Consider the following 15804-nt stretch of genomic DNA (forward strand, 5'->3'; position numbering starts at 1 on the left):
CATAACAAAAACCTCCTCTTTGAGAGTTTAGCATTTTGGAGCACAAACTTGAACCATTTGTAATCAACATTTAAAGATAGGCTTTAAGGATTTATGTAAACATAACAATACTGGTTTTGTGTGATACTTTGTATTCTCATGATATGGCATGTTGCATGTCTGGTAAGAGAAACAAGCATGTGCATGCTTTCTCATTCATTTTCAGGTAAGTAGAAAAAGGAATAGCTTTAAAGTGAAAACCAGGTTTGCTTTAAGTGCATCAGTGTTTTAGCAATTCAAGGAGCTTTGCAGTAATGTGTGATATTAACTCCAAATTAATTTACTTAATATAGTCCTGACTAAATGTTTCTTGCTTTTTGCATCTGTAATGCTCTATGTTCCATAGACTACCAAGGTGAGGTGATAGCATGTAATTCTTCCCATTGAGTTCTGCTGTTGGAGTAAACTTTATTGCCAAGTTTGCATAATGTAACTTCTTAATGAGAAATTTATGTCCACAGGTGCAATAATTTATATATGGCTTCAAATAAATATGCTAAAATATGTAAAGTAGTATTAATTACTTTCTTTAACTGTCTCAGGAAAAATACTTACTATACAGATTGCTGTGGAATGAACTGTTCTGATTTAATTGCCTTCTGTCTTCAACTGTTCATTGTTCCATTGATTGATGCATGCTCAGTGCAGTGACTTAGTTTTTGCTCTGTCTTTTGATTCACTGTCCTGATAATATGCATAGTGCCATAATGGGAAGTTTTTGCAGGGCTTGTGTGCCATGTGCTCTTTTAGAAAGCCCCAGGAATTCTTACAGGTGATAAACTTACTCTCGCATCTTCACTGAGAGCCATCACACTGTCAGCCTCCATAGAAGGGATTTTGAGCCATGATCCTCAGATTAGTGGAAGAGGATTTGCAGGTGCTCTTTGACTTGCTATTTTGACTTCTGTTATGGTATGGCACATGACCAGGCAGTTATGACTGTAGGAGATAGCTATGAATCAACTTTTCCTAGACAGTTTTCAATCTGAACAGTTTCTGTTTTGGAATTGGAAAATAAGTATTGATTTATGAGGGGGGAAAAAACAGCGTGAAGAGGGAAAGAAAACTTTACTGAAGAGAAAGAGTATGAAAAGATGGTGTTTTTTTCCCTTCTGCTCTCATTTCCCGTTTTCTTCCTCTTTTCTCTGCTGTCTGGTAGGTTAACCTTAATATGATGTAGACTTTATCACACTGCTGATTTTGGGGCAGGGGAAGGGAGCATGCGGTATATCAAGTTTGTTAAAACTGTGAACTTCTGAGAGTTGTTTACCTCTCAGTGTCCTTGTGCAGTGCTCATCACAATAAAATTGTTATTTGATGATTCAGCAATATCAAGATCAGCAAGTGTATAGCATTTTACTATAACAGCATAATAAACTTCTCTGAAATAGCTTCAGCTTCCTGCACGGCTTATGAGAACAGATTATGTCTTGCAACAAGTCCTGCGAAGCTCTGGCCAACTGAGTGGCAGCTCAGTGGTTGAAGAAGATTCCCAAACCAAATTTTGCAAATTTTCAGTAAGCTGCAAATATGATCAAACTTTTCTGATCATATGATGCATGAAAAAGATTCTGAAACTAGGTAATATCTTGTTTTGTCTTCGTAAGTCTGATAAATAGTTGGAACAGCCTGATATGTGCATTCAGTTAAATGGCATTTTAGTCTCCAGCTGCATGTTTGCCCTGTGCAGTGATTCAGTTTCTTAGTGTAGATAACGTGGATGGGAATACTGTTTTTTGAAATGTGATTTCAAGTCTGATTTTGACCTAAACTTCTGAAATTTACTTTAAACCAGACACTCCAAAATTTTGTTTAGAAATCCACAGAGTTTCCTGGAGCTATGATTTGCCATAGTGTGTGTATATGTGTGTCTACATGAAGTTACAGTGACTAAAGACAAACATGGTGCCTGTGAAAGTGGCAGGATAGCATATTACTTGTAATTATTTTTTCTTTTAGGTACATGTATCATGTTTTGACTAAAAATACAACAGTAACAGATCACAACCGCAACCTGCTGGTAGAGACTATTCGTTCTATAACAGAGATCCTTATATGGGGAGATCAGAATGACAGCTCAGTATTTGAGTAAGTACTTCTAAGCAACTTTGACTCTGGTTTTGTTTTTGAATAATGATTAGAGTTCCATAGAGATCTAGTTCAAAAGGTTAACTCTTCCAAGACTGTATTTCATGGCCATAGGTAAAAAGCTATGTCCCATAGTAAATGGGTAACCAGGATTGTGTTCTTGTCATACAAATACATGGAGAATTTGCTTCTGTTAACAGCAAAGTGTTCCAAGTCCAGAGCTCCTTTCAGGTACTGCTTTTGTTTGACTCTCAAATGTTTGATATAAATACAACATCTAACCTATTTTAGGGCCCAGATTTACTGAGTACATCTATTAATATCATCTGACTTTAATTTGTTCAGTTCAATTTATGTAAGATACAAGTAGATATCTTAATCTAGCTATGATATTTAGAGTTTTTGTTCGGATGTCATTTTAATCCTCATAAAATAGTGTGATAGAAAAACTTAAAAACAAATATTCAAAGTTGCAAATCTGACTGTATTAATGCCCATTGCTTGGCTGCTTGCTTCAAGGCACTTGCTCTTTAATAAAGGCATTTGTGACTGAGATAAGTAAAGGTAGGTGTTTGGTGTTTTTAATGACTTATTTAGGGAGTGGTTGGTTTTATTTTTACAAGATGATTTCAACATGATTGGGTTATGATGTGGACTAAGAAAATTAACTTATTCTGGTTATTCATATCTATACTGTATCTCTATCACACTCCTCACTGTCTTCTCTGCTTGGGAGAATTTTAGGAATGGGGACTTCTTTCTGCAGTTAATGTAAGAAGTGTATGTATTTGTCCTGGTAGGAAAGAGTCCACACTGTTCTCTTTAAATTGCATGCATTTCTAGTTTGAAAACTCTGCAAACGTTCACTTCTGTTTGAATTGTATGAAATGTTTATTTCTGGTGTGGGGGGGGGAAATAATTAAAGTGGATCAAAAATAAGGTCTACAGTGTTGAAGACAAAAAGTGTGTTAGCTTTAAAAGGGGCAAGTGAACAAAACAACCTTCATTAAAAGGCTCTGCCCGTCAAAATTATGATTGCAAGGTAGGGAAGCTGCCTGATAAATTGAATACACTAAAAATAAGATAAAGTTAAAAAGACCCTGATTTCTTGATATCCCTTTTCTGCATAATTTGCATGTTTAAGTGTCTTAGCTAGTATTTAAGGTTTTTGGAAGATACTCTTCTGTTGTACAGACAAAACTTTGCAAAATAATTCTTCATAAATGTAAAACATGCTATCAAACTTGCCTAGAATGGTCCCTGATCCTAATAAAATTATGTTCCTGTTAAATACAGCAAGTGGCTTAATGGCACCTCTCTTTCATTTCAGCTTTTTCTTGGAGAAGAATATGTTTGTTTTCTTCTTGAACATCTTGCGTCAGAAGTCTGGACGTTATGTATGTGTACAGCTTCTGCAGACTCTGAACATCCTTTTTGAGAACATCAGTCATGAAACATCACTGTGTAAGGGCATGCTTTTAAACTGTTTAGTATTAAGTAATCAAGATTTGATTGAAATCCCTTTCATTTAATGAAATTTAATCCTAGTGCCATTTCACAGAAGAACTATGTGAATTCCTAACAACCTTTTACCTTTTTAATTGAACACTACTGAAAATACAGTATAATTTGACTCCAAAATACCTTTTAATGTGAATTTTCAGTAGTACAAAAGTAGTTATTTGGTACTACTGAAACACTTATTTTGCTTATTTCAAGGGGTTCTTTAAGTCTGCAAATTAGTTGTGGTCTGAAATGTTTGCCTTGCTGCCGCAGATTATGTGGTGGAACTGTGTTGTTTAATTTGTACTGGAACTGTTCTGACATCATTGGGACTGACATTCAGCCAGTTGCGTTTACTTCAAGGTTTTTAGAAACATATAAAGAGGACTGAGAATTAATACTGAGTTTAAAGTACTTCACAACTGTCATGAGAGAAAGTCATATACAACCCTTTGAGAGTTTATGACTTTGGGAGGAAAAGAGAATTGTTTTGAGTGTTACTTATTAACTCCAAAGCTGACATAAATTAAGGAAGGTGAAGCATATTCTCAGTTGTCTTGTTCTTGGGAGCAAAGACCTTTGTAGGGAGCAATTTCCTTATATTACTGCTTGAAGCCATCACTTGAGGAGTTTGGCAAAAAATTGGGATCTGCAAGCATCAGGTAGTTTGTTGCTAGCTGTTACTTTAAGTACAGCTAGTTAGCGTAATGATTTTTTTTCTTTCTGTTAACTGTGTAATGTCTCTTATTTTTCAGACTACCTGCTCTCTAATAACTATGTAAATTCTATTATTGTCCACAAATTTGACTTTTCTGATGAGGAGATCATGGCATATTACATATCATTTTTGAAAACTCTTTCCCTGAAACTCAACAATCATACTGTACATTTCTTTTATAATGAGGTGAGTGAAGAAAGAGTTGCAGTATAATGATAAGAGGACTTTAACTAGAAATTGACAGCAATTTGGCTCATTATCTATTTAGTCTCTTGTCTTAGCACGTCCTGCATTTATTTTTATAATGATAATATCAGCAATTGAGAATTCAGTTCTGGGGATCTCTATGAAAGCATGATAAAGCAGCTCTTTGTCCTCATACACATATAATAAAATAAAAATCTGGAAGTTAGTGTTTCAGGACTGTTTCAGGAATTCTGAAGTTCACTCCCCTGAGCAATCGATTTGTTTATGCCTTGTTTTCTTGTGATTTTATAAACAGGATCTTTTCTGTTGCACCACTTGGTTCTAAGCAGCCTAGTCAAAGTCTAAGAAGTCTTAAGTAATCAAAGGCCAAAGTTGAAATGGATTTTTCCTCACTCCATTCCACTTTTTGCCAGAAGAGGGCAATAAAGCACTGAATATGGGCAGAGTTAAGGTGGAAAGCTCTGACGCTTAAAGCAGTTTATTTTAATGCAGAGCTACAAATGCAGCTGACTGTGCAATGTAAAATAATTTCGATTACTTAAGTAGAAGGTAAAAATATCACAATAATACATGGAAAACATTTTTCATGCAGAATCCCAATAAATATTGTGTACATGTTTTGGTTAATTTGTAAATACTTTCTTTCCTGTTGTTACAGCACACTAATGACTTCGCTTTGTACACTGAAGCTATTAAATTTTTTAATCACCCAGAAAGCATGGTCAGAATTGCTGTTAGGACTATAACTTTAAATGTCTACAAAGGTATGTTTTTTATATATTAAAAAGGCATGTGTACAAAATGCTTCTTTCATTGTAGTTTAATTTTCAGTTATTTACATTTAAGGGTTTTCTGTCTGTTTTATGAGTTTGAAAAACTTAGCATGTTGAGGTGCTTCAGATACACATTTTGGTTTTTTATGAAACAGAACCCCAGACCTACAGTATGTACTTGTAAATAGTACTGTTTCCTGAATGAAACTGATTTAAAAAACCAAAAGAGTATCAAGCATACACAAGGAACTTTAGCTTCCCTTCCAAAAGAGATTAGAATTTGACTCTATTTAAAAAACAAACAAACAAAAGATCCCAAAACCAAAGTGCTTTAAGAATATCAAGTATTTTGGACTTGAACTTGAGCTTTATAATGTATGAAGCAGTAACCTTGCTGGCTACATCACTTCATTTGGGATTTGAGGTGCACTAGAATATGATTGTAGAGCTCCTAGGTGTAGCAGTCATTCCAGTCTAAAGAAGAGCTAGACCATTCCCAGAGGTGCCCAGTGAAGTCTAGGAGGCTGCAGTTGCAAATTCCTGTACTGGATGTTCAAGTAGGACATAAGGAAAAAAACCCAAAACTTCACTGTGAGAATGGTTAAGCACTGCAACAGTTTTTCCAGAGAAACTGAGGAATCTTTATTGTTTGAGATCTTCAAAACTCAACAAGGCCCTTAGCAATCTGCTTGTACTTTGAAGTTAGCACTACTTTGAGAATGAATTTGGACTAGGCAATGTCCAAAAGTCACTTCTCCCTGAATTTTTCTTGTGATGTATAAAATCTGTAATAGACTTAAAATATCACAGTGATCTCTGTAGGAAAAATTGGTGTGTATTCAGAACTTCTAGCTCTGAAATCAGCATGCTGTAAGGTAGTATGTGTTATGGAATATGTTCGTGCAGGGCTTCATGATCTTTAATCCATTTTAAATTAAATTACATTTTGAATTTACGTAAGTTTCTATCAATTAAAAGAAGTAATGATTTCATGATAGTCTTCATCATAAAAGAATATAAGATCTTTCTTAAAACAATGAACAGTTGGCTTTGCCAATAGCTGGATAGCCTTCATAGCATGTAGGTTCTTTATAGTGTTGACTACAAGGGACAAAATGTCTGTCTTTTGTATGTTGAGAAATGGGCACTTGGTACTTGTTTTCTACTTCAAGGACCTGTAAACCCAAATATGAGCTCACAAAAAGAGCAAAATGCAGGTTTCATATCCTATTTGTTATATATTTATGTAACTAAATATTTTTATGGTAAAAAAAAATGTACTTGTCAAGAATTTTCATTGAATATTGTAGTGATATAAAGGTTAGAGTTAAAAAAACACAGCTCAGATGTTCAGGTTTCATGGTTTTCTGACTACGCATTTGCATATATTTTGGTCTAACACTTACCCTGTATCTTTTAGTTAAGATGCTTTGTGCTTTAGCTTTTTAAACCCTTTTGGAGGATGTCACTATCCCAGTTCCTAATCCTGTTAACTGTTGTCTGTTTCTTTTGCCCTTCCTTCACTGATGATTCCTGTGTTCCTTAATGCAGTGTCATGTAAGTCTAACTAGCTTGACTTTCAGCATTACTGCTTTATTCTTACTTTTTTATCTTCTTCTTTAATAAAGAATGTGCTAAAAAACCCTTTCTGAATTCCACTAGATTTGTTTATCTTCAGACCTATGTAAATATATCAACATTAGGCTCATTCAAGCCAATTAAGAATTGATATGATGCTTTTGTAGATGTCCATTTCACTCATAAGATCATGTCAGGTATATACTCATATGAAAAGCTAGCATGTAATCAAAATTCAGAAGATACTTTGTTGTATTTCTTAAAAATTAATAAAAAATATGGCAACTGATTTTTCTTTTTAACAATTTCTCTTCAGTGGACAACCAGCCTATGCTGCATTACATTAGAGATAAAACGGCTGTCCCTTATTTCTCCAACCTCGTTTGGTTTATCGGAAGCCACGTGATAGAACTGGATAACTGTGTGCAGACGGATGAAGAGTAAGATTTTACAAATGCTGGGTATTGAATGGAAATGCTTTTCCCAGATGTTAATACTTTCCTTATTTTGTCAGTAGTAGTCCAGTTAAGTTAGTTTCTGAATACGTTCCCTTGTAGACAGTTCAAGCTTTTCATTCATGCAAAGATTTTAGAGATTCTTTGAATTAATAGGGCACATAGCACCAACCACTATCTGTGCTAATATCCGTACAAGTAAATAAGTGTTTGGCAACTTGCTTTTTCTTCATCTTTGTTTTAATTCTGCTAAATTTAGTAGATATCCAGAAGAGACAAAAGGTATTTTGTGCTTCTTAGTCTTATTAACTTGTCTTTTTAATGTTCCTTTTTTGTGTATCATCTCAGTAGAACAGCTTTCTGAAAAGATGCTAGGAAAAATTTAAACTGGAAATGTGAACTTATAGTATGTGAACTATCAGATCTGAAATTCCTGTGTAGTACCCCACTATCAACTACAGAAATATTTTGTTGATGCAGGTTATTCTTGGTTTGCCTTCCCACCTCCACCTTAGAATGGGCGGCTGTTTTTTGCTTTCCACCTGAAGAGGTACACATTAAATACAACATAGATTTCCTCTTTTATTTTTGGAAACAAACCTTTCCATTTTTTATGGTTGGCTTGGAAAAGACTCTGGTAGTGGAAAGCCAAGTTTTTGTAAAAACATTGCTTCTGAAAATTTGGGGAAAAAATTCATATGTGCATCCTAAAGCACATCTAAGCCTGAATACTGTTTGCTAGGTGCGTTAGTTGACTTTACTGAAAACATCTTCTTTAGGCAGTCAATCTGTGCAAAGTGATCCATGGAAGGGATTCATTAATTCTTTCCTTATGTTTTTAAGACTTTGACAATTGATTATATCTGAGACTTTCTGCTCTCTTTTTCAGACACAGAAATAGAGGCAAACTGAGTGACCTGGTAGCAGAACATCTTGATCATTTACATTACCTTAATGATATCCTTATCATTAATTGTGAATTTTTAAATGATGTGCTGACAGACCACCTGCTTAATAGGCTCTTTCTTCCCCTCTATGTGTATTCATTAGTAAATCAAGCTAAGGTAAGCTAGTACCTTCAAGCAGTTAAGTCTTAAAGGTATTACTTGCTTTCAGTATGCATAATGCTTTGTTCAGCAGGTGTATGCTGTAGTAGGGTTAATACTATTGATATCTATATTTGTGTTTTAGATGAAACAGCTTAAATAAGGTGACTGTAGGGGAAGTACCCTGAGACTGAATTTAAGGGCAGAATAGATGAAACTTTATTCACCAAACAAATACTGTTTTGGATGACATGGTTGTTAAATACTAGCAATAGTGGAGATGAAAATAGCTGCAAGTTTGGGACAAGTTTTAAATTTCTCTGATGCTGGGAGATGCGATTTCTGATATAGTAACTTGTCTCTTGGCAAAAGCAGGTTATTGTGCCTTTTCCCAGTATATGCGCAAATTTTCCACAGTGTAAAAATCCACTCTAGGTAGAAAATACAAACTTTTGGGTTTGATACTCTGTTCTTTTGTTTGCAGATAAGCTGTGTTTGAATGTGATCTAGTTGAATTTATTTTTAAAACATAGCCTTTAAATTTAGTGGAAAGATAATTTTTGATGAAATAGAAACTGTTCTTTTAAAACCTGTACAGGTTCCTGTATTCAGTGTCTTTAAAAAAAAAATAATACACTGTTCTGTTTATTCCTGGTTTTTTCCCTTTCTCCTCCCCCACTTCTTCCCCCTTCTTCATCTTTTGTAGTGGTGTTTGTTCTTAAGATACACAATGCTTTGTGAATTTCAACATACTTTCATTAGCCAGAGGTCAGGTTTATTGCATATTGGATTCAATATATTGCGTGTGCACTGAAGATTGAATAACAGTTAGTTTCTCATCTTGCCATTGATAAGGACATTGAAATAGCATGAAGCAAACTTCCGGACTTTTACTTTCATTTCAGCTGATTCTCTTTCCATTCACTCATGTAGAAAAATCTGCTTGTCCTATTTTCAGGCAGATGTGTCTATTATCATGGGGTCAGAGATATTTGCAATCATAAAAATGGGCTATTCTTATCTCTTGAGATAAATGGGAAATTTATTTGGTGATGATTTAAAATCACTAATTTGTTTTTGGAAACACTGTTGTGCTCAAGTTTTACTTTAAATATTTTTGTCCAGTGTGATTTACTTGATTTAGAGGAGCATATGTCAAGAATGTGTTTTTATTATGTGGGTAATATTTCATTGTTTCTGAATAACTAATTTTTAGAGCAGACTTTAATGACCATTAACTGAGAAGTAATTTTTGAAGGAATAGTAGCATAGTGAAAACCAACATACTTCTCAAATACTCATCTGTTAAATTTCAGTTAGCGAAGTACTATAAAAGATTGTAACCCATAGTGACTTTTTAAGCATGTAGAGTAAGGGATATGCTTATTCGGAGAGTCTTCATTTGAAATAGTTTACAAGAAGTGAATGTTAAAGAGCATGATGCTTAATGAACATTTTGTAGCAGAATGTGGAACAATACAATATTAAAATTTTTATTTTAAATAAAATATTAAACCACGTAAGTGCTTTAATTTTGTATAAATAGATCAGCATTTTTCATAAACTTTTTTCCCCAGGGTGGAGAGCGTCCAAAAATAAGTCTCCAAGTTTCTCTCTATCTTCTTTCTCAAGTAAGTATTTTAAGTATTTTGACCTGTTTCAGAACATGTTTTGCAGTAGTGTTATGATTTATAAATTACTATATTTTTGTTTATTTTGGCAAAGCCATTAAAGACAATTTGGCAAAGTTTTAAACCTATCAGTTTCCATTTAAAAAAAAAGAACAAAAAAAGCAAGATCATTTATCTTTTTATGGACAGACCAAATACTGCTTCCTTGAGTTAATGTAATTCTGAGGATCCCATAGCACAGTGTAGCCTGTAGAGCATTCAGTGATTATAGTTTATGTGCACCTGACAAATGGTGCATAATAGAAACAGGCAACGTGCTAGGAGAGAATTCAGTAAAATTGCAGGTGAAATTTAGATAGACGTGGTATCACACTTTGAATCTGCCAAAGCTATGGAATATTCCAGGTTTGAATTTTCCTCTTTGAAAAATAGAGGGAGCAATGATCTGAGGGGTTTTTTGATTGTTTTTAAAAAAACCAGAAAAACACCACCACCAAAACCTTAAACTTTCTCACAATTTGAATTTCATTATGCCTGTACCTTAAATCTACTATTAAGTTCTTGTTATTTCTTATTCTTACCAGTCCCACTTCCTTTTTTTTCCCTGGAACTTATTTTCAAATGAAGAGGGTTTTACAGTGGAATTTTTTTTTTTATTGTAGGGAAGAATAATCTTTTGTCCCTGTAGCCTTCTGTGCATTATTATGAGACTAGTTTTCTTAAATTATGTTCTGTGAAATTAGTTTTGACTTGTATTCATTGAATTTATACCTCTGGTTTTCTTCAAACTTACAATTTTACTTTATTTGTTTTATTATGGTCTGGCCCATAATATCGTCTTCTTTTTTAAGAACTTTTCTGAAAAATGTCATTTTTTCAGGATAATATAATTTGATGCTTCTTAATCTAAACGTAAAAAATTGTGGTGATGTGGGAGTTATTTACCACAGATAAAATTTTGGGAGCCACAGCTTCTTGTAACTAAAGGGATCTGCATCATAGGGTTGTATGTGTTGACCTTTTTTAACCTCTTTGATTTCAGCAGAAGTATTGGGTAGGTATCACTTCAAGATTTGAATCTATGTTCTCTATTGTTTTTAATAAAGAAAATTGAAATTTTTTCCTAACCATAGATAATTGGGAACAAATATTGTGTATGAGAATGGGATGTGGTATAGAAAACTAAGCTACTTTTTCTGGAACTGGCAGAAATGCATATTTTTCCACCTCTTTTTAACCTAGAGTCTGTCTTTGATGGAGTGGGATCTGAAAAAGTGTACACTGAGTATCTGAAAAACCTTCTTAACTATTTCTGTTATTGATCCCAGCCATACACTTTAGGTATTACTCATATATTACAGACAAATGCTTGAGAAACTCATGGATTTTCATGCACTGTTCACAAAGTGAACCTGTAACGTACTTATGCCAAAACATACCTGTATATCATTGAGTTACACTTTCTGAATTAGAAGAAACTTGAGTGATTTGTGAGGTTGTTCAAAGTATTTTGGAAAGTCGCTGCACATTTCAAAAGTTCTACGTAGGTCATCACGACATGCTAATAATGACTTTACTTTTGAAAGTCTGAAATGGTTCTGACTTTAATCAGAAAACCTGTGGAGATTATGTTTAGCTAAATATTGTCAAAACAATTATTAGATTTACAGCTCAAAAAATCCTAAAATAATTTCTAAATGTAAAACTACTGTTTAGGGATCCAGCTTTGATATTCATGTGAAGAGAGTGGATATAAGCTGACATAAGGCTATTGCAGCTGGACTTGAGCTGGTTCTGTTCAGAAGCCAATTGTTTGCTGGCCCAACCTTGTACGCCTTGCCTCAAAATAGAGTGCGTAGTGTAAACAGAGAACTCTGTTAAAGCATGAAAGCACTTCTGAATAAGTGCTTTAATGTTATAGGCAGTATGGCCCTTATTCCTGTGTTATGTAGCTGCTTTGTAGCTAGACCATAATTAATTTGCATTTCATAGCCAGAAAAGCTGCTTCTGATCCAGTTCAGCCTATTGCATGACATTTACTTGTGAAGCACGGGAAAGTAATTGTGTGCACAACAGAGAACTTACTGGAGTCCTGCCAGTTGTTGGCACACAAGAAGGTCAGTGGATGCTGTGTACCATAATCAGTTTCTGTATCAAAATACCAAAAAAACAATTTTCTGGAGCAGTTTTAATTTGGGTTCCTTGCTAGAATATCACACAACTTTCATCTCAGTGCTGATGCGGAGAGAATTTACATTTCCCAGAATGAGGGAAGAGTATGAAGAATTATTAAAACTAGGTAGTTTAAAATGTAGAGAACAGTCAAATACCTGTAGAGGTGATTGTCTTTTGTGTTTTGACTTTATTGTATATGTAAACTTAAGATACCAGTTTGACAAGGTCAAAAAAGTATGTTCGGTGGCTGAAATTGTGAAACTGTATATGTTCTGTAATATATGTCTGATATTTCTTTCCACTTTTCTTTTAATAGGTTTTTCTAATTATACATTATGCCCCTTTGGTGAACTCCTTGGCTGAGGTTATACTTAATGGTGACCTCTCGGTGTTTTCTTCTAAAGTTGAGCAAGATATACAGAAAAACTCAGTAAGTAGCCAATTAATCTTTAATATTTTTTAGAGGAGAATAAAATATTTGAAAAACAATCAGGTATCTGAAAACTGGTAAACTAAGGAGATTGTGCTTAGAAGAGAAGAGCAGCAATAGGAGATTTCAACTTTTGTTGTTAGATATGGTAGCAGAAAAATGCTCTGTGCAACTTAGCATATTAAGTTCTTGTCCAAGTTCCTTTTTTTGTGTGCAGATATATATTTCAGGTAGTGGTATGAATGTGAAGAACACAAATTAGAATACTTAGTTCCTTCTGCAGGGGTCAGACACTGCAAAGGCTTCCATCATTTTGATGGACACTTTTGTAATCCAGTCTTCTGTGTTCAGTTTTTGTTATAAGCTCTTTGGTAGTGAAATAGAAATGAGTCATCATAACTTTCCTGTGAAATTATTTCCTCACGCAAGTAGCAGAAATGAAAGACTTAGAAAAAATATCTGGCCTTATGATAAATCCTTTGGATATAGAAGGAAATAAAGATTTTTGTCTGAATATTCCCAATGTTTTAGCAGTAAAACTGATCATCTCTGAAAGTGTGCATCATTGTGCATAGGAGTATGTAAACCAGCCACAAATAGATGGGAGTACTGTTGCTTTGTCTTTGCCCTTGTGCCTTCATATTTAATCCTGTGTAGATGTTGTTAGTGTTTTTCTGTGTCATGTATGTGATTTTTTTTTTTTTTTTTTTTGGCCCTTTTGTTGTGGGTTTCACAGTTTGTGAAAGACTTGCATGTTACTTTTTAAAGGCCTATTTGGGGATGGTAATAAGAAAGGGTATGACCTTGCTTTGGTTAAGAGGCTTCTGACTTTAGTTCTTTCTAAAGATTGAACATGTTCCCTAATGTCTGACTGGTCAGCAAAGAGTTACTGGCTGAATGTTTAATTTATAACAAGCAATAGATTGGTCTTATGCATGTTCTTTCCCAGCAGCGGCTATAGCTCTGAGAGTTTCAAGGGGGAGATATGCTGCAACTCTTCCATGATACAAGTCAACTTTTCCAAATTTCTTCCTGTGCAGTGGAAGCTGTGTGGGCTGATCTTAGACAGTAGCTTTTAGGTTCTGGTATTTTGTACTGTTGACCTTGATATTTAGAATCTAATCTTTTATAGAAAAAAATACAGTGGAATGGTGGAGCTGACTGAGTGCTTAAGATAAAGCAGTCTCTTTGTTGTGGTAGCAAATGTCTGACCTTCTGCTAGCAGTGTGCTGAATGTCGTGTGTGTGTTACTTGTGTAGAAGCAGCTTTGTTACTAGGAAATTTGTGGCGAAAGGGTGGGGCACCATTTGTTGCAGAAGTGAGATTTTCTTTTCCTGTCATAGTTACTGTACAGTTGCAAAATATCTGTAGCATATGTTTGTGTGCTTGCACTAATGTTAGGAATATTAGGGGTTTCCTACAAACTTCTGTTCATCTATTCCCATATGTTTGTAATACTATTTAGGTTGCTGCTTCTTACTGGTCTTAAAGATGTGTTCTTGTGGCATGTAAACTGGGAGCTCTGTCATACCTGAAGAGGTAGTAAATAGGAAGGGTATTGGCTTTCTAGGGTAGATGCTCAATGCAGCAAGGCTACAGTCAGCTGTAGGTATGGAGGCATAGACATCTTAAGTAAAGGTGAGGCAGTTTCTTGTTGCTCTGTTAGGACTCCTTAGAGCAGAAAGTTGATTTTCGAGCATCGCTTGCCATTTCAGGGACTGTTTTTTGGACTATAAGGTGTATCAGAATCATTGCTAAGTTATTACTGTGGAGTATTCTCTTGCAAATAACTAACAAACTTCTATTGAATAATGGAAGCTATTTCAGAAGCTTCTTCAGAATTGCTTGTTCTGGGGTTGTTAGAAAAAAGTGATGAGCAAGTTTTTTTAGTTTACCTTTTGAATGAGTTTAGAATTGTGTTTGTTACTAAGTCAGACCCAAATTTGTCTTTTACTACTTCCTTTCTGTTGCAATTTCCCACGATAATCATTCTGATACTCTGAAGCTTGTTGTTTTGGGGATATGAAGATGATCAGAGGGCTGGAGCACCTCTCATATGAAGACAGGCTGAGAGAGTTGGTGTGGTTCAGCCTGGAGAAGAGAAGGCTCTGGGGAGACCTTATAGCACCTTCCAGTACCTGAAGGGACCTACAGGAAATCTGGAGAGGGACTGTTTAGAAGGGCATGGAGTGATAGGACAAGGGGGAATGGTTTTAAACTGAAAAGGTCAGATGTAGATTAGATATTAGGAAGAAATTCTTCTCTATGAGGGTGGTGAGGCACTGGAACAGAACAGGTTGCCCAGAGAAGCTGTGGATGCCCCATCCCTGGAAGTGTTCAAGGCCAGGTTGGATGGGGCTTTAGGCAACCTGGGCTGGTGGAGGGTGTCCCTGCCCATGGCAGGGGGATGTAACTGGATGATCTTTAAGGTCCCTTCCAGCCGAAACCGTTCTATGATTCTACGATATCTCTGTGTGTTGTGGTGAGCCCCAGTTATCTCTAAACCCCTGCTCTGTACCTAACACTGCTCACCTCTTGTAACTAAGATGTCTTGATATATTCAAATTGAAGTGTAACTGTCAGTTTCTAACTAATACGTAGTTTCTAAAACCTGAAGTAAGTAGAACCTCATGTCTATATTCATTTTCCTAATAAGATGAATTCAAGTGGAACGAGATGTAGAGAGTATGGACTGAGATTACCAGAAGCAGGGTCATGTGTCCTCATGATAAGAGACTAAATGAGTCAAGAATACTTAACAGAAATAAAAGCTGAGATGGATTGCAGTTGCTGTATATAAATGCAACATATCCAGAGTTATTTAGAGCAAAAGAGCAATGATTGTTGTCACGACAGGAACAAATGGTACTTTTTACTGGAAGTCAGTTTGTGGAAAAAATCACGAGCAGATGTAACTGCTGATAGCTTATGAATTGACAATAACCTACCCATGGAGATCTGCTGAACATCGTAGGGCAGTGATGATTGCCCAGCCTCCACTGAACAAGTTCTCCACCTCGAAATACAGCAAATCAAGATTCTTTCCATATTTTTCCCTTTATTTCTGTTTTGAGTTGGCATCAGAAGAAATACTCTTATCTCGTGATGAGAGTTGAATATATGTAGCCAACAGAATGTATTTAAACTTGTTAGCGATCATC

At 35.2% G+C, this 15804-nt stretch overlaps 1 protein-coding gene across 12 annotated transcripts in view; it reads left to right on the forward strand.

The window, feature by feature from the left end:
- CLEC16A (C-type lectin domain containing 16A) overlaps positions 1 to 15804 on the forward strand; it is a 96992-nt gene that overhangs the window by 4313 nt on the left and 76875 nt on the right. For 11 of the 12 annotated variants that reach the window (XR_012837901.1, XR_012837902.1, XR_012837904.1 and 8 more), the window contains exons 2-9: positions 1999 to 2127; positions 3458 to 3591; positions 4386 to 4534; positions 5214 to 5319; positions 7223 to 7346; positions 8251 to 8425; positions 9985 to 10038; positions 12530 to 12643. Coding sequence is in view for 7 of the 12 variants with exons in the window: in XM_075767763.1 (XP_075623878.1) it covers positions 1999 to 2127; positions 3458 to 3591; positions 4386 to 4534; positions 5214 to 5319; positions 7223 to 7346; positions 8251 to 8425; positions 9985 to 10038; positions 12530 to 12643 (985 nt within the window). In the remaining 5 variants the exon portion in view is untranslated. Of the gene's footprint in view, positions 1 to 1435; positions 1621 to 1998; positions 2128 to 3457; positions 3592 to 4385; positions 4535 to 5213; positions 5320 to 7222; positions 7347 to 8250; positions 8426 to 9984; positions 10039 to 12529; positions 12644 to 15804 lie in introns of those variants that run through there. The other variant, XM_075767757.1, reaches the window with a different exon arrangement.

Source organism: Balearica regulorum, chromosome 15 (genome assembly GCF_011004875.1).
Source record: "Balearica regulorum gibbericeps isolate bBalReg1 chromosome 15, bBalReg1.pri, whole genome shotgun sequence".
Classification (NCBI taxonomy): Eukaryota; Metazoa; Chordata; class Aves; order Gruiformes; family Gruidae; genus Balearica; species Balearica regulorum.